Source organism: Cyrtonyx montezumae, unplaced genomic scaffold (genome assembly GCF_038088225.1).
Source record: "Cyrtonyx montezumae isolate F1298 unplaced genomic scaffold, pur_monq_1.0 scaffold_82, whole genome shotgun sequence".
In the NCBI taxonomy this organism is placed as follows: Eukaryota; Metazoa; Chordata; class Aves; order Galliformes; family Odontophoridae; genus Cyrtonyx; species Cyrtonyx montezumae.
Window position 1 is genome coordinate 109628 of NW_027072092.1, and position 22717 is coordinate 132344.

The following is a 22717-nucleotide window of genomic DNA, read 5'->3' on the forward strand; positions in this document are numbered from 1 at the left end:
GAAGAGAATGCTGCTTGGGTGTAATTCTTGTTTCTGTGACCCGCTTCTGACCAAGAAACCCTGGTAAACTTGCAGATACAGCAAGAAATGAATGGGCCCGTTTCAAGATGGTCAAATGAACGTTTCTGCTTCCCTTTCAGCTTGCTATGGGATCGTCCAGGTTCCTACCGGACCCTGGTTCTGTCGGAAATGTGAATCTCAAGAGAGAGCCGCCAGGGTGGTGAGTACAGAGCCCACGTGTTCCTAAGGGGAGCAGAGCCCTCCATGCCACTGCCCCACCCAAGGGATCCCAGCTCTGCCCGTACCCCACAAAGCAATTCACCCCTCACCTTCCCGAGAGACCAATTCTCTTTCCAAATCTTTCCCTTCCTTTCTTGTTTATGCAATGGGAGGAATTATACCAAAGGGTATACGCTGCTCTCGCCCGTTTCAAGGAGAGCTTGTGGGCAAGCTGGCACTGAGAAAAGGGTTTGAGTCTCGAGACCTCAAACCTAAGGGCATCCTTGTGAAAGGTGGCTCTTCTGTGCAGCTCCTCAGAAGGTTTTGCAGTGCTGCTGACAGTGCGGGCAGGCATTACTATCTTGCTCACAGCAATGGTGTCTTGGATGAAAAGTTTATTGCCAGGAAGATGGACCGGGCTCCATTTCTATCTAAGTAGCAATTTAGCAGCGTGAAACACTTTGAAATGTTCTTAATTAATCCTGGCGTGCTCCTGGTGAGGCAGAAAAGTGGAATCCATGGGGTCAGGAGTGGCCCTGAGGTCCGTCTGTGTGGCAGATCTTCCTGTGTGGATGGTGAGCTTATAGCACAGCAGCTCCTTGCGGTGACATCCCATGTGAGCCCTTATCAGATAGGGCTGCAGCAGCTGCTGCTGAGGGACAGGGTGCAGATCTTTAATGCATCCGCTGTAGCAGAGACACCGCCTCTGCTCTGCCCTGAAACCGAGACAGTTCCCTGCTTTGCTTCCATCAAAACAGACTTAGGTTCTCAAACACAGAAGACCTCATGCAGCACGGCCAGCACTGCTGGATGCTCACGCTGCCCTCGGGGCAGTTCAGCTCATTTTTTGGTGCAGGGGACCTCTGTAGATGTGCGTGGGGCAGAGCACAGCGTGCTCCAGCTCAGCTGGGCTCTGCTCTGTGCGGGACAAAAGCTGAATCTGCTCCACAGATGGGTGAAAAACTTGTCAGGGACGGGTGGATGGGGGAAGTAGGTATCTGTGCCACGCGTCCTACGTGGCAGTAACTCATTCCTCGTTGGAGGTGGGAGTGTAAACAAGACCAGACGTTCAGACCTGAGCTCTCTTCCCTTTGTGAGATGCCTCTTTTATGCACAGCAGTAAAGAAGATCAGATGTGTCTTTGAGCGGTTTCACGTCCTGCAGATCGTTTCAGAGCAAAGAAAGGAATGTGGGTGTCAGGAGCCTCCTTCCCCCCGCTCCCCCAGGCAAAGAGAGACCCTTCAGTGCGTTGTGAGCCGTAGCAATGTGCCCGTCCTCCTCACCTGTGCTCATCACAAGGGCTCTCACTTTCCTCTTGTGCTTCAGACACTTCCAACTGCCTCCAAGGTGTCACCCCTGCACGTGGCTGCTCGTTTAGCTCGCTCTCACTGAAATCAGTCAGACCGAAGCATGGTGGGCTTCAGTTGTACCCCTCCATCCTGCAGCACGCAGCCCCTCTGCTCCAATAACCGAGGGGTGATAATCTTCCTTCCTAAGCAGAACCGGGGACAACTTCCTATCCAAATCCTCCACCTTTCCAGTCCAACGCCAGCAGTCATAGCAACAGATGCTCAGATGGGTGTATGCATGAAAAGAGCCTGCTGCTTTGATGGAGGGAACAGCATGATCAGAGGGAGGGAAACGAGTCAGGTCCCGGGCGATGCAGTGCTGCTGGATGAGTGCTCCGTGGTCCAGCACTGCCGTGGACCTCTGCTGCTCCTCTCTGCTGCTTTCTGCAGCTGCAGCAGCAGTGTTGCATGCCTGCAGACGTTGCCCTCGGGGGGACAGTGCTCTCTGAGAGCAAAACACACAGCCAGCAGCGGGACGGATGGAGATCTGTGTTTCTTTCATCACGACTGTGGCAAACGCCTTTGCAAAGCAGCAGTGCCTTTCTTCTCTGTCTGCCTTCGTAGATAAAGCTTGTCACCGGCTTTGAGGTTCCACAACAAGCACGTTTGTTGGCTAAATATTGATACTTTCGCTTTGAAAGCAAGACACGAAGGTGCAAAGGATGCTGCTCTCCTTAGCGAGCAATTGAAAACTTGGCAGTTTCTGTGTCTGTACTTTTCCATCTGCTCTTCAGTTTTGGAAGGAGCCCCAGGGCCCTGAAGCTCCTATGGATCTGTCCCTGAGTCTGTAGCCCTGCGGGGGGGGGGGGAGGGGTCAGGAGCTCCGACCTTCGCCTTCACACCTTGCTAATCCCCTCCCACATCCCCCGCTCAGACGTGCGGGTCCCTAAAGGATGCGGCGGATGCTTTGTGCTTACCGTAAGCAGCTAAAGCCCATCCACTTTGTAATCAAATTGTCTCGCGAGCCCGGTGAGCTGCGATGGCCAGAGGGCACTCATGTGAGGGATCATGTGAAGGCTTTAGCTGTCATTTAGAGGCAGGGCTATTAAAAGTCTTGTGTGGGGCCGATGGAGCTGTTAACCCCTCTTGTTACAATCAGAGCTTTGCTAATCGCGTGGTGGGAGAGCCGCTTTGATCCGAGGGGTGGAGGGGAGAGCGGAGGGGCCTTTTCAAGTGCAAATTTCTTATTAGAGTGTCTCGGTTCACCCAGTTCTTTTCTCTATCTTGGCTTTCCATGCTAATTGTGAGAGCCGCTCCATCAGTCTGGACCCAAGCAGGAGCGACGTGAATCGTGCTATTTCAAGCCAAGTTGCAAGGAGAGTGAGGTGGGCCGCTGGCAGCACTGGCTTTTGTCCCTTCGTCACTTATTTATACACTGTCGTGGGGATTTGAGAGCTGGGATGAACCTCCCCGCTGCCCACAGCACTGCAGCCCCTCTGTGGAAGGTCTATGGGGGTGTGTGAGCAGCAGTACTGGTGCTGGGGGGCAGCTCCTGATGAGTGCTTCTCATGGCACATGTCCTGGCAGTACAGCTGCCATCCCACTGCAGCTCATCTTGAAACTTCCTGATGAAGCACAGGAAAAAAAAAAAAATCACCATTACTGGTTGGTTTTTTTTCTCTTTATATGTATATATATATTACAAATCTGGGTATTTCTACAAGAGAAGAAGGGCTGTGCATCTCAGGGCTGGGAGAGGGTCCCCTGTGTGCATCAGCGTGCCCCCAAACTGCCCCAGTGCACACCTGCATGTAGAAACCGAGGCCCCAGAGCAGACAGCAGTGAGCAGGGCTGGCCCATGGGGCTGTGCCCTCTGTGGCTCCCAGTGCCCCATCTGTTGGAAGTGTCACAGCAGCCCCAGTCACGAGACTAGCTGGAAAAAAAACATCACGAGAGAAAGAGAAAAGGAAGGAAGGAAAGAGGCAAAGATAGATAATGGCTTCTGCTTATTTGCCTTTTGCTCTCTGAGTCATGGTTTTCAGTTTTATTTCACAGCTGCAAGGACTAAAACTTCTTCTTATCAAGCCCCATGAGAGTCAGGAGCTGCCTGTGGCCCACGGGCTGCAGCTTCAACACGTCCATGTCACACAGAACATCAGTCTGACACAGCTCAGTGTCGTTTTGTACCCACACCGCTCTCAGCCCTCCTACTTCCTCTCCTTGAAAGCAGCCTCATCTTTCAGAAGCATCTTCTAAACAAACCACCCCTCTCCCAGCCTTGTGCCCCAGGGCGGGGGGGGGGTCAGATTAAACTTGCTGTTTCTGCTTAATTTCAAGAGATGCGAACTGTGTCCCCACAAAGATGGAGCCCTGAAGCGGACTGACAACGGAGGTGAGTAGTTGTGTGTGGAGCTGGTGTGTCTTTATGGTGCTTCGAGGTCCCAGCAGCAACCCTGGCTGCAAAGCAGTTCTGCTCTGAGCCTGCATCGCCAGCAAGGGGGAGCTGGAGGCCCAGGGGGTGAGAGCATTCTGCCTTTCCTTGTTTTTTGGAAAGCCTTCTGTGCCTCTGTGTGGTTAACAGAATGAATACTGCCAAGTAGTACTGCAGCCAGGGTATTTTACAGATGGTATAGTTAGAAAGATGATTGTGATGGAAAGAGACCATCAGAATAAAGGAGAATGCTCACCTGTGCCCTAGGCTCAAAGTAGGAAACCCCAAAGGAGTGATCTCCAGAAAGAGATGTGGTCAGCCCTTAAATGGGGACTGGGAGAGCTGGATTCAGGCTCCATCCCTTCTGGTCACACAGGTGCATTGCCTTCACTGCTCCCACAGCTGACTCAGTGCTCACCTCAGGTGATCCATCAGTGGTTCAGGCCGTGATTGAGCAGTTCCCATACAGCCTGCCTGCCGTGCACCTTGGTGTTGGTCAGGGAGGTCTTTATTCTGGTAGAGGATAGTATATAGAGAGGAAGCCCGAAGAGAAGAAACCCTGAGTGTTATAAAAGTGTCCTTTAGTGCTGGTTGTGAGTGCTGAGAACCTGAGTGCAGTACTAAGAGTACCACGTTGGGGGATTGCTTTGAAATAACAGAGCATCTTCTCCCTGCTGTGTTATTATGTGGTTTGGGCAGATCTGGGGCAGGCACAAGAGGTGTTATAAGCATACACAGCCCGAGTACGTGGAGTGCTGTGTGATTCTGTAACTGTGGAGCCCAGTTCTGCCCATCTGAGTGGGCCCACTCTCATTCTAGCTGATTTCTTTCAGTGCAGTTGGTGTACTGGTATGGATCAGCCCCCAAAGACTCCTGACCTTCGAGCTTTCTCAGTTCTATCCTGACCAGATGGAATTTCAGCTTACAATTCTGATTTGGGAAGTGTCTTGGTGGCTTTAGATTTTAATCTCACTTGGCTTGGTGAAAAAGAGCCCCCTTGAGCCACTGGTGGCAGCCAATAAAGGGAGCTTTGTTCCCACTGGCATGGGACTACACATCAAACTTGCCCCATCAGCATCACTGAGTGCTGGGATGCTTTCCCTGGCTTTGGTTCCATCTGCAGTGCTGGGTCATAAGTCCTCGGGGTGCTTTGAAGGGCACTGAGTGCTGTGCCTTGCTTTCCCCCAAAAAACCTCTGCTTTCTCCTTTCACCCACAGTTGGTATCTGTCTCTCCTTCTCCCACAAAGGATCTGATTCCTAACCAAGTTACAACAAGCACTGTTTCAAATCTAATATCTAACTCAAGTTGGCTTCCTTCCTATATTCTCTTCCTTCTTTCCCTCCCGTGCTGCTCGTCTGCAGCTCTGAGCAGAGGACTGATCCGGGCTGCAGCACATTTACCACTGCTCTGCCTTTGCTTCCCCCAGGGTGGGCCCACGTTGTCTGTGCTCTGTACATCCCAGAGGTGCAGTTTGCCAACGTGCTGACCATGGAGCCAATTGTGCTGCAGTACGTCCCGCACGACCGCTTCAACAAGGTGAGCCCGCCTCGCTGCGCCAAGCATGCTAACCCTGCCCCGCTTTCTGGGGTTGTCTTAGTCCCCCATGTCTCCTGTCCAACTTATTTTAACCTCCAGGTACTTAGATCTCATAGAACTGACAAAGCAGATCCCCCTTGCGAGTAACTTTTGATCCCCTCTTTTCCTCTCCCCCAACCTGGCGACCTGCACACTCCCCCAGCTCCTTAGAGCTGCGTGTTTCTTGCTTCCTAATTTGAACAATTAAGAGCTGCGTGTCTCTTGCTCCCTGCTTTGAACAGTTTAGTCGTTTGGGGTGGAAAAAGGAGATGCCTGAGTTGTGTGTGTCGTCACAGGGGAGAGATGGCCTGAGCTCCTGATGGTCCTGAGCTCCTGAAGGCTGTATCTGCTGGAGAATGCTTTGCCTCTGAGAGTGACTCCTTTTCCTTTCTTGCAGACCTGCTACATCTGTGAGGAGCAGGGCAGGGAGAGCAAAGCAGCCTCTGGAGCATGCATGGCCTGCAACCGCCACGGCTGCCGGCAGGCTTTCCACGTCACCTGGTGAGCTCCCTCTGCACTGCTCGGAGCAGCCCTGGCTGTTGTTTTGCTGCTGAGGGTTTGGGGCTGCAGCACACGGGCACTGTGGGGCTCGGGGTGAATCCCTCCTGTGTGTCTTCTGCGTGAGGGATATCTCTTCCATGCTCTGGGAACTTCCCCAGGAAGGCTGAGGTTTCAGCAGAGCCTTCCCCCAGTGAGAATGAGGCTTGGGGATTTCCTTAAGACTGTGTGGTATCCAAGAAGAGGAGAGATGAGTCATAAGGCAGGAATGCTCCTTTTCCAGCACAGCACATACAGGAGGATCATCGAGATGATGCGATGTTTAGGGCTGATATCCTCACCTACCCCCTCAGCCTGAAAACGGCATTGCCCATGGGCAGAACGTGGGGATTCCCAGCTCCGTGCTGATTCCTTCTTCCTTTTGTGTCTGCTGGTGGAGCAGCTGCTGCTTGGCCTTAAGGAAAGCAAAACAAATGCTCAGCAATTGGGTAGAAAAGCACTGCCAGTGTTAAAGATCTTGATATGGGTCCTGAACTCTTCTTCCCCATCCATCTCCACGAAAACTGTTGGCCTTTGTTTGGCCAGGAGACCTCGAGGCCTCCCCTGGGTATCCTGAGCTGTTGCTCGCCTGTTTATGAGCTATGATGTCTGGCCATATGGTTTTTCTTACCCTCCTCCTGGCTGTGTGTATTTCAGTGCCCAGATGGCTGGCCTCTTGTGTGAGGAAGAAGTCCTGGAAGTCGACAATGTCAAGTACTGTGGCTACTGCAAGTACCACTTCAATAAGATGGTGAGTTTCCTCATCCCTCCAGTGTTTTTTGGGTTTTTTTTTTTTGTCATACATACGGCATCATCTTCATCCTGTGTTGTAGATGCTTCCATCTACTTTGGTTTCCATGATGCCCTGTGTGTGGCTGGAAAAGAAGTCCCAAGAATCCCAGGGGGGGATGTTTTAGGAGACTGCTGAAGTGGTGCACGGTGTGAGGGACAGCAGGAGGTGGGAGAAGAGAGCAGACAGGGAGTGGGAGTGTGCACCCTGAGCAGGAGGTGTAGCACAGAGCAGCCTGAGCTTCTGCTCGAGGGCAGGGAGGATCCAGCAGAGACGTGGAGTCGATTGTGGATGGTTTGAGGTGTATTTGAGGCATAGGATTTCCCCTATTAATTACAGGACTGAGAGGAAAGAGAGGAACATTTTTCCTGTTCTGCATCACGAGCAGACACCCACTGTCCCCCCTCCAGCAAAAAGGAAACCTGACCTGTCCATACATTGAGTCTCAGTGGCTCTTGCTGGCTTTGCCCACTTCCCTCCCTGCTTATCATTGCTGCCACACACTGACTGATGTCTCGAGCTTCCCCTCCGAGCTGGAGGACCCCTCCCCTGCCCTGCAGGTGCCCTCAGTATTGGACGTGAGTGCAGCTGAAACCCACTGATGCTGAGATGAGCAGCAGTATTCCTGCCAGCACCCAGAGCCTGGGCAGCCTTCCCCACAACCCCACAGGAGACCAGAAGCTGGATGCTGTCCGTGATTGATTTGTCCAAGCAGCACTGCTTGCAGAATGGTGTTCCCCATGCTCGGGGCGGGGGTGGATATCCAGAATTCATTCCTGCGTGTTGCAGACCGTTCCTTCACCGTCGCATTGCTCGCCGTGGCAGTGAAAGCTGGGCTCTATAAAACTGTTTCCTCTCTCTGTTCCTGACCCCCACCCCTGCCCTCCGTGTCTCCCCTTCCCCGCTGACCTCAGAAGACCTCACGTCACTCGGGGGGCAGCTCCTTCATCGCTGGGAGGCGGAGTCGGTCCACATCCCCCACTCAGGAGAAGCACGTGTCCCACCACGAAAGGCCAAAGAAGGTGAGAGCTGGGCAGAGCTCGTAGCCCCGAGGCAGAGTCACTGGGATGGAGGTGAGGAGGGGAAGAGAGCGCGTGGAGCTCCTCGGGAGGGCTCTGCAAAGAGCTGGATGCTCAGAGATCTGAGCTGTGAGCAAAGCCCAAACTGCAGAGCTGGACAAGCGTGGGGAGTGGGAATTCGGGTGGTGTGCGTGGGATGTAATGGGGTGTCCTGGCAGAGCACACCCATGGAGTGTGCAACGTCTCCAGCTCACAGCAGGTTGACGTTGTGCTGTGGTTTCCATCTGAGTGTGCTTTGAGCTGTGGTCTGAGCAGCTCAACAGACTGAAGGTCACTGTGCTCAGATCCCAGATTCCAAATATTAGGGGACTGGTTGGTAAACCACATCTCGGCCAGCAGCTTAATTGTCAGCAGTAACAGCAGGTACTGTATGGGTAGTGCTTTGTTACTCAGATGAGCCACCTGCTTGAACTCTACTCCTGAAAATAATTTGCATTTGCTAAGCAAGGAGAGCGCTGCGTGCCAGATCTGATTAGCGTGAGCGTTATTTGTTTAACTGTGCTGGTTAAGGTGCACTCATCAAAATCGCTGCCATGTTACAGGCCGTGTTAACAGCACGCTGAGGTTCATAATTAACCAACTGACCCACGTGATGAAGGCTTGTATTTCAAGGAGAAACAGCAGTGAGTGTGGAGGGCAGAATCCCAGCAGACCCCTGGCTTCCCCCCTTAGCACCCCATCATCCAAAACAGGGGTGTAGAACCTGACATGGAGATGAGGTGGGGGGGAATGCTTTCAGCACCATCACTTTTTAATGCCGTATGAGCCAGGCCTTGCTTTTTGTTTGGAGTAACCCAGCATTACTCCAGAGAGAACCTCTGTGTGCTTTTTGCTGCAGCCAGGAGCCAAATCACACTGTTGTGACGTGCTGACCTGGTGGAAATGGTGGTGTGAGTTTTTTAAGCCCTGCCCTCGGTGTCGGGATGCCTGCTTGTTTTTGTGCCTGTGTTCTCATCTTGTTGCTGTAAGCATCCTCAGCATGAATAAATGATGGCGAGTGGGTAATCACAGTGACCCACATCCAGGAGCAGCCCGACCACATGCTAGTGGGTTGTGTGGCCAGAGCTGGGTGGATCCCAGCCCAGTTTCCAGGGGACATCCAAGCTTTCAGAAGCAATGTGGCCATGGTTAATGCCTGCTGGCACCCTCCTGGCAGGCTCAGCTGAGAGCCCATAAGCTGTGTGGGCAGGAAGGCCGTCTCCCTTTTTATTTACAGAGGTTATCCTTCAATATCCAGCTTGAAACTCTGCCCACCGTGCCCATTAGGTGCTTGGGAAGCGTGCCCAAACCTACCTGGTATCTGTGCAAACAAGGCAAGCCTCACTTCCCAGCTCTGCACGTACCCAGTGACACCAAGTCGGTGAATTTCCAACCGGTGACAAAGCTCAAACATATTGGGAGTGTTTACTCCTCGTGTGTGCTCAGCTGCTGAGAGGGGAGGGGGGAAGGAGAAAGAGCATCTGTGCATGGGCTGGGAGCTTGGCACGGGGCGAAGCACTGCACTGGAACGTGCTATTTTTAGGCAGAGAGCAGGCGGAGGGGTGGCAAGAGGGCAGGGCTGGTGATGGGCTGTGATTCTGACTGCCAGTGCAGGGCTGGGGGCTGGCAGCATGGCGGTGTGTTTGCACAGTGCTGGGAGGTCGGGCGGGCAGCTCTCTGGCTCAGAAAGCAGGTCAGCGCCAGGGGGAAGCAAAAGCAGGAGGACTGGGGCTTTATTTATAGCTTCTTGGTGGTGCTTGCCACTGTTGTTGGCCTCAGGGCTCCTTCCAGAGCGTGCAGAGTCCGTCTCAGCTGGTGGGGCTGGGAGCGTTTGGTGGAGGGCAGAATCTTCTCCTTCCCCGTGGGGAAGGCAGGCAGCACAGAGCAGAGGTGCCATGGGGTTGTAAAGGTGCAGGGAAGTGGGGGGTGGGGGGAGGCAGCGTGGGCATGTGGTGGCCAAATTGGGGCTGAGCACAGATTGGGGTTGAACCCCGAGAGGAGCTGAACCATCTCTTCCCACGGTGTTTTGGAGTCTGTGATGTGCAGCGTGTGATCTGGCAGAGCAGCTTTGTCCTGAGCCTGTCCACCTGCACGGGCAGACAGTCCCATCCTGCACTGCTGGAGGTGGTGCTGAGTGCTCGCTGCTCAGCAGTGGCTGAGCTCCTCGGGGCTGCAGGTGCTCCGCACGGAGCTCAGTGCCCCTTCCCAGCACAAGGCTCAGGATGCTGGGAGATGGGCTGATGGGATTTGGGTTTTCCTCAACCCGTGGCAGGCCTTAGAAAGAAAAGAGCCCCATTTCTTTCGTTGGGGTTGGTAGTGCCACGCGTGCACTCTGCTCTGTGGGAGCTTTTGCAGAGTTGGTTTAGAAAGAGAAAGATGAAAGAAAGAAAGAAAACAATAGGCAAACACCAAGAAAATGCTGGATGACGCACAGGAGCTGAATGAAGTGCAGATGTTCTGACACCTATATTGTGTGCTGGAAACACGCAGAAAAATAAATGCTCATGATCCAGGGGACATAGTTTGTCCCACCAGGAGTGGATGATAGCACAGAAACACTACAGGATATTAAGGCATAAACTCTTTGAGCAGAGACCCTCATCCAGTGCTGTTCATACTGAGCAGAGATGCTCATCCAGTGCTCTTCTTACCCAACTCCTGGAACCCGCGAGCAAAATTAGGGGACTTTTAGTATGAACGTGGGATGTTGTTATGAGAGGAAAAATCCCTGTCCTGGTGACTTGCAGTGACTTAGCAATGAGAGGCAGAGATTGGAGCAAAGAAACCCACCTTTGCTGTGCCACAGGGCTGGGGATGGAGCAGTTCTGCACAGTCCTGGCACACAGTTTGCTCTCAGACTGCTTCTCTCACTGCAAGGTGGGAGCCCAGCACTGCAGCTGTGCTGCCTCCTCCTCCCTGCAGCCCCCAGACCCATTGGATTCTGTGAGGTGCTTTGTTTTCGCCTTTGGGTTCGTGATGGAGGTCCGTGCAAAGTGCTTGGGGTTTTGTTTCCACGCAGGCACCGAAGTGCAAAGCTGACAGTGGGGAAGGAGTGCTGAACCTCAGTCTGCTCTATAGCCAGAAGAGCCTTGTTTTATAGCATCCTTGGCTGCTTTCTGGGACCTCTCATGATGCAGGTGGGGGATGCAGGGGAGGGGGTTTGGTGCCCCTCTGCTCGCTGCCTTCCTCCTCACTGCTGCTGCCATGGCTGCAGCCCAGAGCTGGTTCTCCTCCTCCTCCTTCTCCTCCTCCTTCTCCGGGCAGGGAGTTCAGAGAGCCTGGGAAAGAGGGAGGGAGCAGCAGAGCCCACTTGGCTCTTCCCAGCTCCTGGCTCTGCCCTCCCTCCTTCCCTGCTCCATCTACTTTTAACGATCCAATTGCCGGTGTCCAGCAGATTAGAAGAGGGGGCTCTGGAAAGGGGAGCCAGTGGTGGGGGGGGGGGGAGCAGGAAAAACTGTGCACAGCCCTTTTTGGCAGCGAGAGATCCTATTTCAATGCTTCTGTGCTGGTTGAGCTCGAAGGGAGATTGTGTTGCTGTCCCTGGTGTGGCCGTGCTCCCCCCCGCCCCCCCCCCCCAGCCTGTCCTGCCCCATGCCCACATGCCAAGCTCCAGCTGCTCAGCCTTGCATGGGGAGAGCTTGTTTTTTGGGTTGCTGGGGGCAGGTTGGTGCTCCCTGCAGACCACAGTTCACCCAGCATCCCCCCCCCCTGCTGCAGGGAGCACCCAAGGAAGGGCTCAGCTTTGTCTTGCAAAGATAGGATGCGGGCAGTGAGAGGTTTCCTGTGGGCAGCACGTCCTCTTTTTCTCCTCTTTCTCTCCTTCATGGCACAGCCACGCAGGTCTGGAAAGTTTCCTGGACAGGTGAAAGAGGAGCACTGGGGAGATGAGGTGCTGGGTACTGCAGGGTGCAGAGCAGGCACTCAAGAGGCAGAGGATGGTGCCGCTGCCTTCCTCTCCTCCTGCCCTCCCTTCTCTTCACCCTGCAGCTCTGGCAGGAAGCATTTGGAGCCTTCCAGTTCCTGGACAGAACCCACAGCCACTGGAGGGAGGCCCGGGTTGCCTTAGTGCATATCAGCCTGGGAACAGAGCCTGTTTCTGTCCCAGTGCCACAGTCACTGTGGGCATCACCATCCCACCAGCACCTCACTCTGCCCACCTGCTGAGCCTCTGCTGGGCCATGGCACCAATTAATGTGTCCATTAAGCACCGGGCACTGCATGGCTCTGCTCCTCATCGGGCTGCAGTGGCAGAGCACGACAGCCAGTCTCTGCAGGGCAGATCATCTCCTGCAGGGCAGATCTCCTGCAGTTGCTCAGCGCATGGAGTCAGCTCCACATCTTCAAAAGAGCTCCGTACCCGGCCTTTATTTTTTTGGAGAACGTGATCATTTATTCAAGCATCCGAATGGGAGCTGAGGCGTTCCAGAAATCTGGTCCCTATTGTGCAGGCAGAGTTCTTGCTGAGTATGTACATATGTATGCACTCCTACAGAGATGCAGAGCACTGCTCAGTTGGCTGTTGCAGACTGTGCACTGCCAGCAGTGAGGGGAGGTGGTTCAGCCAGGAGATTGAAGCCTGGATTTCGAAGCTGGAGGATGTGAGTTTGGCTGTTTCCATCATAGTGACATTGTGGGAGGTTTTATGGCTCATGGGGGTGACAGTCGGGGCATCCCTGTCCTTCCCCACACACACACGTGTGTGTGCGTGTAGGTGTGAAGGCTCAGTGGCATAGCAGGGCTGGCTGGGCTCTCTCTTGTCCCATCTTGACTGTGAATGTGAAGTTAAGCACTGTCTTGTTGGCACTGATGGCATCATTTCATATTCCTCCCCCCCCCCCACACGCAGCACCTTCATGGCTGAAATGCATTTGGGGGTCTGAATGAGCTCTGTGTTGTGAGGAGCTGTGTGGCTCCTGCCTCCACTTCCCTGGCTCTGACAGCACTTCTCAAGTTGTAGAATGAGATGCAGATATGAAAGAGCTCTCTTGAGCTCATCGGAGCTCTGCCATGTGCTGTTGAGTGCATGCAAATGGTTGCTGCTGCATCCCATCCCCTGCCTGCAGCATCCCATCCCTGGCACAGTGTGCTGGCAGCAGTAGCCCCAGGGCTCTGCCTGCATGAGGAAGCGATCTCCATCTTCTGGAGAGGCACTCCCATGTGATTGCTGTGTTCTGAACACATTCCTGAAGTGAGGACTTCGGCTTCTGGGGTTGAACTGCCCTGTGAAGGAGTGCAACCGTGGCTGAAGCCAGTTCTTCAGGTGATAAAAGCAGCGTGGGCAGGACTTTGGTGTTGCTCGGACTGTGATTTTGATTGGTTTGCAATTGGAAGAGTCCCGTCTTTCTGGGGTTTTAGAGAAAGAAACAAACCCACCAGGATGGAGGAATCAGTCTGCATGGTCTGGCTGCAGTTAGATGGGCCCGGACCAGCTGTTCTCTGCAGGGAGGGGGAGGTGGGGAGGATCTCTGGGTTGGCGTTTTCCTGGGATCTCCAGTGTGTGAGCTCTTTACCTGTGCACGTGTGATGTGTGCCAGGGTCAGGGTCTTCCCATTGGCTGCACAGGGTGGATCTGAGAGACCTTCCAAGAAGATAGAGAGTGAGGGTAAGGGGGCACAGAGCCCCGGTAGGGAAATAGCAAGAGGAAAGCCCAGGGTTCTTGAAATCAGGCTGAGCTTGTTAAATCCTTCCCTATCTTCTTAACCATGAACTGATTCGGGGGCTTCTGTTGATATGCTGTGCTCCAGATGTTGGCTGCAGCTGGAGGAGAGATAGTGGGACACTCCCAGCCAGGAGCTGTGGGGGAAGGGACACTGGGCTCTTGTGGATGGGTGGGGAAGGAAAGAGGAATATGAATGTATGGTTGTAAATCCACCCTTACACACCCTCCTTTCTTTTCCCTTACAACCGCTATTCTCAGCAGAGGGAAAGTAAGCCTTCCAGTACTCTCTGATTTCTTTTGCAGAGTCGTAAGGACAAAGAAAGACCTAAACAGAAGCACAAAAAACGTCCAGAATCTCCCACCAGCCTTCCAACCCCCTCGGTGCCCGGCCCTGCAGAAAAGGTACTGAACCCACAGAGTGCTGGGACGGGAGGGAGGGGAGGGGGAAACATCAGCACGGGTGCTCGTAGGAGGTGGGAAAGAAGATGTGGAAGGGCAGAGGAAGAGCTTTTGTCCACTGCTTGTGATTCCCTGCTCCTGACTTCCCACCTTGGGAATTTGGCGTGGCCGCTCCTGGGTTTGTGTCAGTGCTGATGGTGCGGTGATGGAGCTGTTAAGGGGCAGCCTGTTCTGCAGCAGATGTTGGGATTTAAGGCTCTCGCCGAGCAGATCAACATTTGGCTTTTTCCACTGCCACGTAGTGAACAGCTCTGGCAGGTAGGTAAGCAAGGAGAGGCTTAAAGGAGGGACTTTATCCTGCATTAGTCAGGGTCCTGCTGGGTTAGGATCGAGGAGGATTTGCTGGAGCAGGGAGGAGATGGAGGTTAGAGCTGAAATGGCAAAGTCAGTCTGAAGGGCCTCAGGCTGAGAGACACGGTGAGCTGCAGCAGGACGGAGAGGAGGAATAGCTCCCGAGCTTCAGTTGCTCTTGGTTTTCCTACACTCGTGTCAAGGAGCTCAGCTCTGGCTTTGGGGAGCAGCAGATTCACCCAGTGAACGGAGCTGTCAGGAACCGATGGCCTAAGAAGATTATTTTCAAGCTGAACTGAAATCCAAAACCTGACTCCTGGGCAGCTGAGTGGTGGCAGACAATTACCCACTGTCTCCTCGAAGCCCTGCCAGCCCTTTAGAAATAAGGAGGGAAGGGTGAATGCAGTTTTACAGGCAGCTTTCAACTTTGTAAGCTGAAATTCAAGGGATCCTAATGACTGTGCTGGAGTGACAGGGTTTTGGTGTTTCCCAAGGGAGTTGTTATTAATCCTCATAGCAGAGAGTGCATTTCCATTGCTTTTTTTGTGTGTGTGTGTATGTGTGTGTGTGTGTGTGCAGTTTCTCAAGGCATTTCTCAAACTCTGTCACCCAGAGCACCCACTCTGCATTGAATGTGAGTGCTGCAAAGCCCTGCCTGTGTGAGGATTCCTGGATGCTTGCACCAGTGCAGCGTGGCAGTCGTTAGACTGCTGTAAAACCTCCAGACACATCGATAGAGTGCATCCAAACACGTGTCCTCTTTGGAGCCCAAGCTGTCTTGGTCCATTTTGGGTCTTGGATAGTACTGCTCATCCCATCAGAGTGCACTGGGGAGCGGGTGGGGGACGTGCAGCAAACCAGAAGCCCACACTGGTGGTGTGTGACAGTGCAGAAGAGCACGGTGGTGTTTCCCATTCCTCGTTTCCTGGGGCAGCCCGGCCTCTGCTTCCCATCTTTCTTTAATTTCACAATCCAGATTTATTTTTCAGTTCTGATTTTCACCTGCTGCATTGTCCACCCCGTGCTCCCCTCTTGAACCACTTAGCTGCGAAGACGCTTTGATGTGGTTTCAGTCTTCCTCTTGAAATCAGTTGTGCTAGACCTCTGACTTCTGCCAGAGCTCTGAACGTCCCGCTGAAGTGCTTTCCTGCATCTTCTAGGAATCTGAATACCGTTCATATCTGTTGCTTGGGCCCAACCGAGCTCCTGTGCCATCACTGCCTCGCTCTGCTTTGGGTGGTGAACGCACTGAAACACGGAGGTGACCTCAGCCCTCGTGTACACTGGAAACTGAAAGGAGAGTGTGAACTCCCAGCGTGGAAATGACTCTTCCTGACGCCTCTTCTGAGCCCTCCTGCCTCCAGCAAGAGTCCTTGGGCGGTGTGGATGGCATTGCTCTCAGAGAGGGGCAGATCTTGGGATGTAGGAGCATCCCTGTGAGAGCAGGCAGAACAAATCCCACAGAGGTGCTCGTGGGTGGGCCTTGGGGATGCTCTTGCAGTGGTAAGGGATGGATCTGTGCGAGGTGCAGGCTCTTGTGCACGGTCATGTTGCTTGCAGCTCCTGTGGACTTCGAGGGGAGTGTGAGAGGCAGAGAGGTCCCTCCCCTCCATGTAATACTCTCTGGCTGTGTTCATTTCTAGCTATTTCACATGGCCCATCCAAAACGCTTCCAGCTGGTTATGCCTTTGAAAATCCTCTTGGAAAGGTGGCATTTGGGGCCAGGGAGAGTTTCGTGCCAGCGGAGCAGCTCACCAGCAAACCGTGGCAGCTCCCGGGCACCACCAGACACATCCCATTTCTGCACTCAGGGTCGGTCTGTGTTGGTCTGTGTAGCTGGGGCTCGGTGCTGTGTGGGTTACTGAGTACGCTGAGCAGCACGCTGCAAGCCCTCACCTTCCCCTGCAACCCCCCCCGGGGAGCCGTCCTGCCTCTGTCTGTTGCACTTGCAGTAAATCTGCAGGCTTGTGAGCCACCCCAGCTGCCTCCTCCTGCCAGCTGCAGACATCACGATCACTTGTTGACACACGCACACATGCTACGTGTTTTGAGCCACAACATCTGGCTTTCTCTGGGGTTTGTAATTGAAGCAGCGGATGCTGGGGGCTCCCCGCACCCACGCGGCCATCAGGTGCTGGGAGAAGGGCTGGAGCAGGAAGGGGGGGGCGGGGTGGGGGGGAGTCCTGAGGTTTTGCAGTGTGATTTGAGCTGCCAGCAGGCCTGGAGCTGACAGATGCTGGGAACCTCTGCACCGTGCTTCGCTCAGGCAAATCCGGTAGCTGGGATGGGGCAGGGGTTGTGCGGGTTCCCCCTGCTCATCAAAGCGTGTCTCAGTGTAGGTGTTTGCAGAGAGGCTTTCAGCATCCCTCATCCCGACACGGGGATGAATTTCCCCGTGGCAACAGAGAGCAAAAAAAAAAAAAAAACACAACCAAAAAACCCCACAGCCTTCAGCCCAGCTCCGTTGTACCTCTCCGGAGCACAGCACGGCGCTGGTTGTGAGCGGCTCAGGCACAGATGCTGCAGCTCATCCGAGCATCCTCTGCCCGGAGCTCCTCGTGGACATGTTTGACCTCTGCTGAGCGATCCGCTGCTCTGCAGTGCTCTCGGTGCATTGTTCCTCGTTCTCGTCCTCCCTGCTTCTCCTTGCCAGTAGTTTAATCCAGGCCAGAGCAGCTCTGCGTTTTCCACGCCGCGCAGCCTCCCCCCCCACCCCTTCTGCCTTTTGTCAGTGGTTCCCTCTAGGAGCTCGTCCCGCCAATCAGAAGCCAAAGAGATGCTCTTCTGATTTCCCATCAATAAATTAATGAATGGAGAGCTCTTGGGTGCTGCACAGTGTCACAGAGAGGCCAGCAAACAGGTACAGCCCCTCCGGGGGGACAGCGAGGACCGGGAGGGGGGGTGTGTTGGGGGGTGGGGGGGGGGAGGTGCATGCATGCTCATGCTCGGTGCCTGTACGATGTGGTTCTCCCTTCTGCTGGCTCAGGAGTTCCCCCCTGGCCCTGTCACCTCCAGCCAGGGCAGCAGGTTTGTTCTGCTGACGTTTTTTGTTGTGTTTTTTTTTTTCTTTTTCTTCCCTCGGTTGCTTAAATCAGATCTTCAAAATGGAACTGCTGCCTCATTTTGAAAGGGCACTCTCACTTCCTCAGCGCTTTTCTGTTGGTTTCCTTCCCCCCCCCCCCCCCTCCCCCACCCCCACCCCCACCATGTGCACCTGTTTGCAAAGCACACGGACCATCGGTGTCTCTACACACGCAGTTTTCCATGCTGATGGAGAAAAGGTGATGGTCCTGAGGCTGGGACTTGTGTTCCTGTGCAATGCAAGCAGCTGGCATGCAGGTTTTTCTCCAGTCCTGCTTCCTCCAGCTGGAGGACCTCGTTCGTTAGGGATGTGGTGGGATGGCAGCCCTCGTTACTGTTATTAATGCTGGCTGTAGGGTAGCAGCCCACTCCTCGTGTTGTGCTTGGCAGTCCACGTGTGTGTCCTGGAAGGCTGCGGTGGCACACAGAGCTCCGTGGGGCAAAGTGGGGAGGAAACAGAGGCACAGAGAGGGGAAGTGATTGAGTGCAGTTTCTGTTTGGGGGCTCAGGCCTTTGCCCCATATGCATGCTCCTTGTGGTGAGGGGGTTCCTGGTGGTACCACGCAGATCCACGTGGCAAATACCGGGCAGGGCAGCATTTGGCAGCACGTGGTGAAATCCCATCCCCACAGATCTGGGGGAGTCTGTCGGGGCGGTCTGTGGGTCCAAGCAGCGCTGCAGGTCAGTGTCCACCCACAGCACTGCCAGCTCAGCCTCTTTCCCCCTCATTTTTCTTTCTTTCCCTTTAATTTTGCAATTAAGATTTATTTCCCAGCTCAGGTTTCCCCCTCCCACCCCGCACTAATTCATTACTTGCCCTGCACTCCCTTCCTGATGCTCCCAATTTAGAACACGTCCTCTCATGCGGTTTCCCTCTGCCCTTCTGTGGCCTCGTGCACCTTGTACAAAGCTCCACAGAGGTGAATTTAGGTTGGGTGGGAGGGAACGTGGGGCTCTGTATTTCTGCTGAGCTGTGTGCCATCTCGTTCCTGTGACTTCGTGCACGGGCTCAGGATTTCCCACAGCCCCCAGACGCCGCTCTCCTTTCTCCCACCCGAGGCAGATGTGGAAAGTCAGAAAGATTTTCATGCTCCCTCTGAGGTCATAAATCAAGAAGGCTTAATCTCCTACATCCAGGAGTCTGTGATGAGAAAATACAGATTTCCCCCTTCTCCCCCCCCCCTCCTCCCCCCTTAATTTCCACCACTCCCTTCCTCCTGTCTTTCATATTCCCGGCACATCTGGTGTGTGTTAGCCCGCCAGCTGTTGCATTGTGCAGAGTGATTAAACCATGTGGGAGGAACGGGGGAAGATTTCTATCTGGGCACTGGTGAGCCTGCATCAGTGGCCCTTATTTCTTTAGCTCTCCTTAAGCAGAGGTCACCTGGAGTCGTGGGCAGCTCGATGCTGGCGAGGTTGTTATGCTTCTCCATGTCATCCTTTTATCTGCTCTCATTGTGAAATTAAAGGTGTGGAGCAATATCTCTAAGACTGATTTGCTTGTGGTTGTACCTTCCAAGAAGTGATTCTTGCTGCTCGTTTGGCTTTGAAGTGATGTGAAGGTGAAGGTGTCACGTCCCAGCGTGGGCGCTGCAGGTTTTCCATTCTTCTCTCCCCCTCCTCAGCTCCCACACTTCTCTCTCTCATCCCAAGCTCCTGGATTTCCTAGCATCTGCCCAACCTCTTCACCCCCTTCTTCCCATCTCCTGCAGGCTTACGAGGGGTTTGGGCAGCATCTGTTAGATGTTCAGATGCTGCTCTATCTGTGCTGTGTAGATGTGGAGCGCCCCGAAATGGCAGCAGAGGAGCTGGGGAATCTCACTGCAACTCCCATCGCAGCAGCAGGACGGACGGGCCCCTCCAGGTGGAGTGACTTTGTGCACACACCTGAGGGATGCAGCTGAGATTCACGTTTGAATTGCAGCTGGTTGCAGATTTTGCTTGGGCTGAACCTCTGAGTGTGGGTGCTTCTCTCTGCTGTGATGCCCGTGCTGTCGGTGCCCTGCTTCATTCCCTGCAGTTAGATGAGATGAGCGTAATCCCTGAATATAAAGACTGATGCCACCAAGGAGCAGCAGAGGGGGATGCTGTTTTTCTCCTGGGAGTAACGTGAGCTGGCCTTCGCTCTGTGGGCAGAGAGAGCAATTACTTCTCTTAAGGGGAAATTGGTAAAAAGAGCCCCTGCTGTGGCCACATCTGGTTCAAGTGAGTCACCTCCGTGTTTGCTGCTTGCCAGGGCTCCACCAGCCACCATGAGGGGAGCAAAGAGACCTCAGAGGTCGGGAGATCAGAGGTGAAAGGCAAGAAGTCCTCGAGCCATGGCAGCAGCCACAAGGGGAAGAAGACGGGAAGCGGGAAGAGCTCGGCTGGGTTCAGCTCCGCGTCCTCCAGCAGCACCTTCCAGCCCGCAGGTAAGGGATGAAGGAGGGCAGAGCAGGGAGGAGGGAAGGAGGGAACAGCAGTGATGGTTTGCTTCGATGCTCTTTGGTATCTCTGAGTTCAGGAGGGTATCAGTTCAAAGCGAGTGCTTTGAAACTTGGTGCATTGCTCTGGAACCCCTTATAGCAGAGGGGGAAGAGCCCCTTTCCAACTTGCTCCGTGCATAGAGGGGAATAACTGAGTGTGAGGAGTGCTGCAGCCTCTGCACCTTCTGCACCGCAAGGGAAAGCGGATCCAGATGTGTGAGCAGAGGGAGGAGGAACGGGATGCTTGCTGGGGCAATGTGGGCAGCACCTGCCTCCATAGGTGGGACTGTCTGCGGCAGTGCTGGGGCAGAGACCTGAGCCAAGACCTGAGAGCCCTGAGCTTCGAGTCAAAACCTAACAGGGCTCCCATCTGCAAGGATTTTTTTCTTTTTTTTTGAGCTGTTTGTGGGTTTCATCTCCTGGGGACCCCAGTCGGGGCTGGGAGGAGGGTGGTGGTGCCGAGCAGCAGACACGTGCAGGTTTGGGTGGGGTGGAGCTGCTGCTGTGCATCAGAGCAGCTGGGCAGGGCTGCACGGTGGCACAGATGTCCTTCAGCTCGGTGAGCTGCCCTGTGACCGTGCTCCCGATGCATCGTGGGCTGAATTATTGGCACCACCAGCCTCTCGACATCTGCTTCCCCTCTTCCTCCCCCAGGCACCTCCTGCAGCTCCTTGCAGTGCTCCCAGGACTTCGTGGCATTCCCCAAGCTAGAGCAGGACGACGAGAAGTACCGCAAGCCCATCTCCTCCTCTTCATCTTCCCACTGCTCCCCGCTGTACGAAGGCCAGAAGGGGGACATCTTTGAGCAGAAGGTGATCTTCTCAGGCTTCGGGTCCATCATGCGCTTTTCCACCTCTGCTGTGAGCCAGCCGAGGGGCCGTGATGCTTCCCCTGTGGACTACAAAGCCTCCAACCCCATCAGTGGCCCTTCGGCTGCGGGCAGCACAGCCACGAGCAGCAGCCACAAACGCATGCCATCCCTCAGCATGGAGGAGGGAGAGGTGCTGAAGGAGAAGAAGCACAAGGGCAGCAAGAAAAACAAGCACGGGCCCGGCAGGCCAAAAGGGGGCAAAAGCAAAGAAATGTTGGGTGCCCAGCTGGCTGGGTCCACGTCGATGTCCTCGTCACCGTTCTCCGGGGGCTCTCTGGTCAGCTCCAGCATCAGCAACTCTTCACGGCCCTTCAGCCACACGGGGAACCTGCCCAGCCTCAGCATGGAGTCCCCGCTGCTGAGTTCAGGTATGTTTCCCCCGAGGGCTCCAGGTGTGCTCCTCCCAGCTCTGCTGCCTTCAGCATCGTGTCTGCTTGGTGCCTGAACCTGCCTCTGCACACTGTCCGGTCCCCATCCATCACTCCCAGGAGCTGTAAAAACCCACCTCCCAAGTCTCCTGTTTCCATCGTGGTCTTCATCCTCTGGGTCACCTGCATGCTTGTTGGAACAGGGCTCATTTCAAGTGCTGGAAAACCTCAGCAAGTCAGAGCTTCCTTTCTAAAGCGATGCAGACAGGGATATTCCCAGGCCAAACCAAAGCAACCACCATCTGACCCCAAATGAGGGATTCTCGGGATTGGTTCATGTTTAACCCCTCTTTAAAAAGCAAAACCTTTCATCCTGGTGTGGCCACATCCACATAGAGCTGGGGGCACCATTAGCACTGCTGTGGGGCTGTCAGCTGCCCCTGACCTGGGAACCCAAATCCTGAGCTCAGCTTGGGAGGGGTGGGAGCAGAGGGACATGGGGCAGGAAGGGGTTAAAGCAGCATGCAGGGGAGGAGCCTGCAGCTCCAGGCTGAGGTTTGACACTGTTCTGGCAGCAGAACTTGTCATCGGTCTATTGTGGGTTGTTTGCAGATGCTCCAATTTAGGTCAGACTGCAAGGGTTGGGGGGGCTGGGGGGGGTCTAATTCTGCTGCGTGCACCCGGGAGCTGTGGCCCATTTGTCTGCACTGCCCGAGAGCAGAAAGGAGCTGCAGAAATCTTTGCAACCTCCTCCACCATCACAACCTTAGGCCAATTTTTTTTTTTTCTTTTCTTTTCTTTTTTTTTTTTTTTCCACTCCCCCTGGAACAACAAAGGAACATTTCAGAGAGGAAGAGGCTGCCAGGGCCTGCCCTCTCCCCACTCATTCTCCCATTCTTCTGCAGAAGGATGTTGGCAGAGCCAGTGCTGGGCTGTGCTGCGTGCCTGAGCAGCAGCTCCTTCCTCGCCCCTTCTTGTCCCTCCTTGTCGCCCCCCCTCCCCCCCCCGACCCATTTCTCTGTCCCTGCCCCTCCTCGGTCCCTGGGCACTGTGGAAGGGATTGGGAGTGCTGTCCCTTGTCTGTGGGACTCCTTTCTGCCACCCATGTGTGGCTTTGCTGAGTCGCTCAGTGCTGCAGTTTCTCAGTCTGTGTCGGGGTGCAGCAGGCAAACGAGGGGGGGGGGAGGAGGGGGGGGGGCTGGAAAACTTGGCGACCGCTTTTGACAGATTGATGCTGAGGTGCACGTTTGCACGTGGTCCTTCTGAAGCACAGCTCTCCCTTGCAGAGCTGCATCCTGCAGCACAGCAGCTGTCCCCAGGCCTTGCTGCTGGCTGCGGAGGGGGAGCGTGCCTCTCTAACACGTCTCCTCCCCTCCCCTCGCAGGGATCTACACCAGTAACAAGGACCCTATTTCCCACGGGGGAGGAGTGCTCCGGGCTGTGTGCAGCACTCCCCTCTCCTCCAGCCTGCTGGCACACCAGGGCACCGCATCCATCCCTCCGCTCAACCGCTCTCCTTTTGCGAGCACCATCCCCACCTCCTCCTCCTCCTCTGTCTCCACCACACAGGTAAGAGCCTCGGGAGCAGGGCAGATGTGGACAGGAGAGCACGGCACTGGCAG

General features: G+C 54.6%; 2 protein-coding genes across 3 annotated transcripts in view; both read left to right on the forward strand.

Annotated features, from left to right (window-relative positions):
* Window positions 1-22717, forward strand: part of RPL19 (ribosomal protein L19) — a 203873-nt gene that overhangs the window by 61228 nt on the left and 119928 nt on the right. The window lies entirely within an intron of this gene.
* The window catches only part of MLLT6 (MLLT6, PHD finger containing), a 34790-nt gene that overhangs the window by 2919 nt on the left and 9154 nt on the right, over window positions 1-22717 (forward strand). The window contains exons 2-11 of one of the 2 annotated variants that reach the window (XM_065753802.1): window positions 141-220; window positions 3846-3900; window positions 5368-5477; window positions 5914-6017; window positions 6711-6804; window positions 7758-7865; window positions 13864-13962; window positions 19628-19802; window positions 20511-21095; window positions 22480-22664. In XM_065753802.1, coding sequence (XP_065609874.1) covers window positions 141-220; window positions 3846-3900; window positions 5368-5477; window positions 5914-6017; window positions 6711-6804; window positions 7758-7865; window positions 13864-13962; window positions 19628-19802; window positions 20511-21095; window positions 22480-22664 — 1595 coding nt within the window. The remainder of the gene's footprint in view (window positions 1-140; window positions 221-3845; window positions 3901-5367; window positions 5478-5913; window positions 6018-6710; window positions 6805-7757; window positions 7866-13863; window positions 13963-19627; window positions 19803-20510; window positions 21096-22479; window positions 22665-22717) is intronic. The other variant, XM_065753803.1, reaches the window with a different exon arrangement.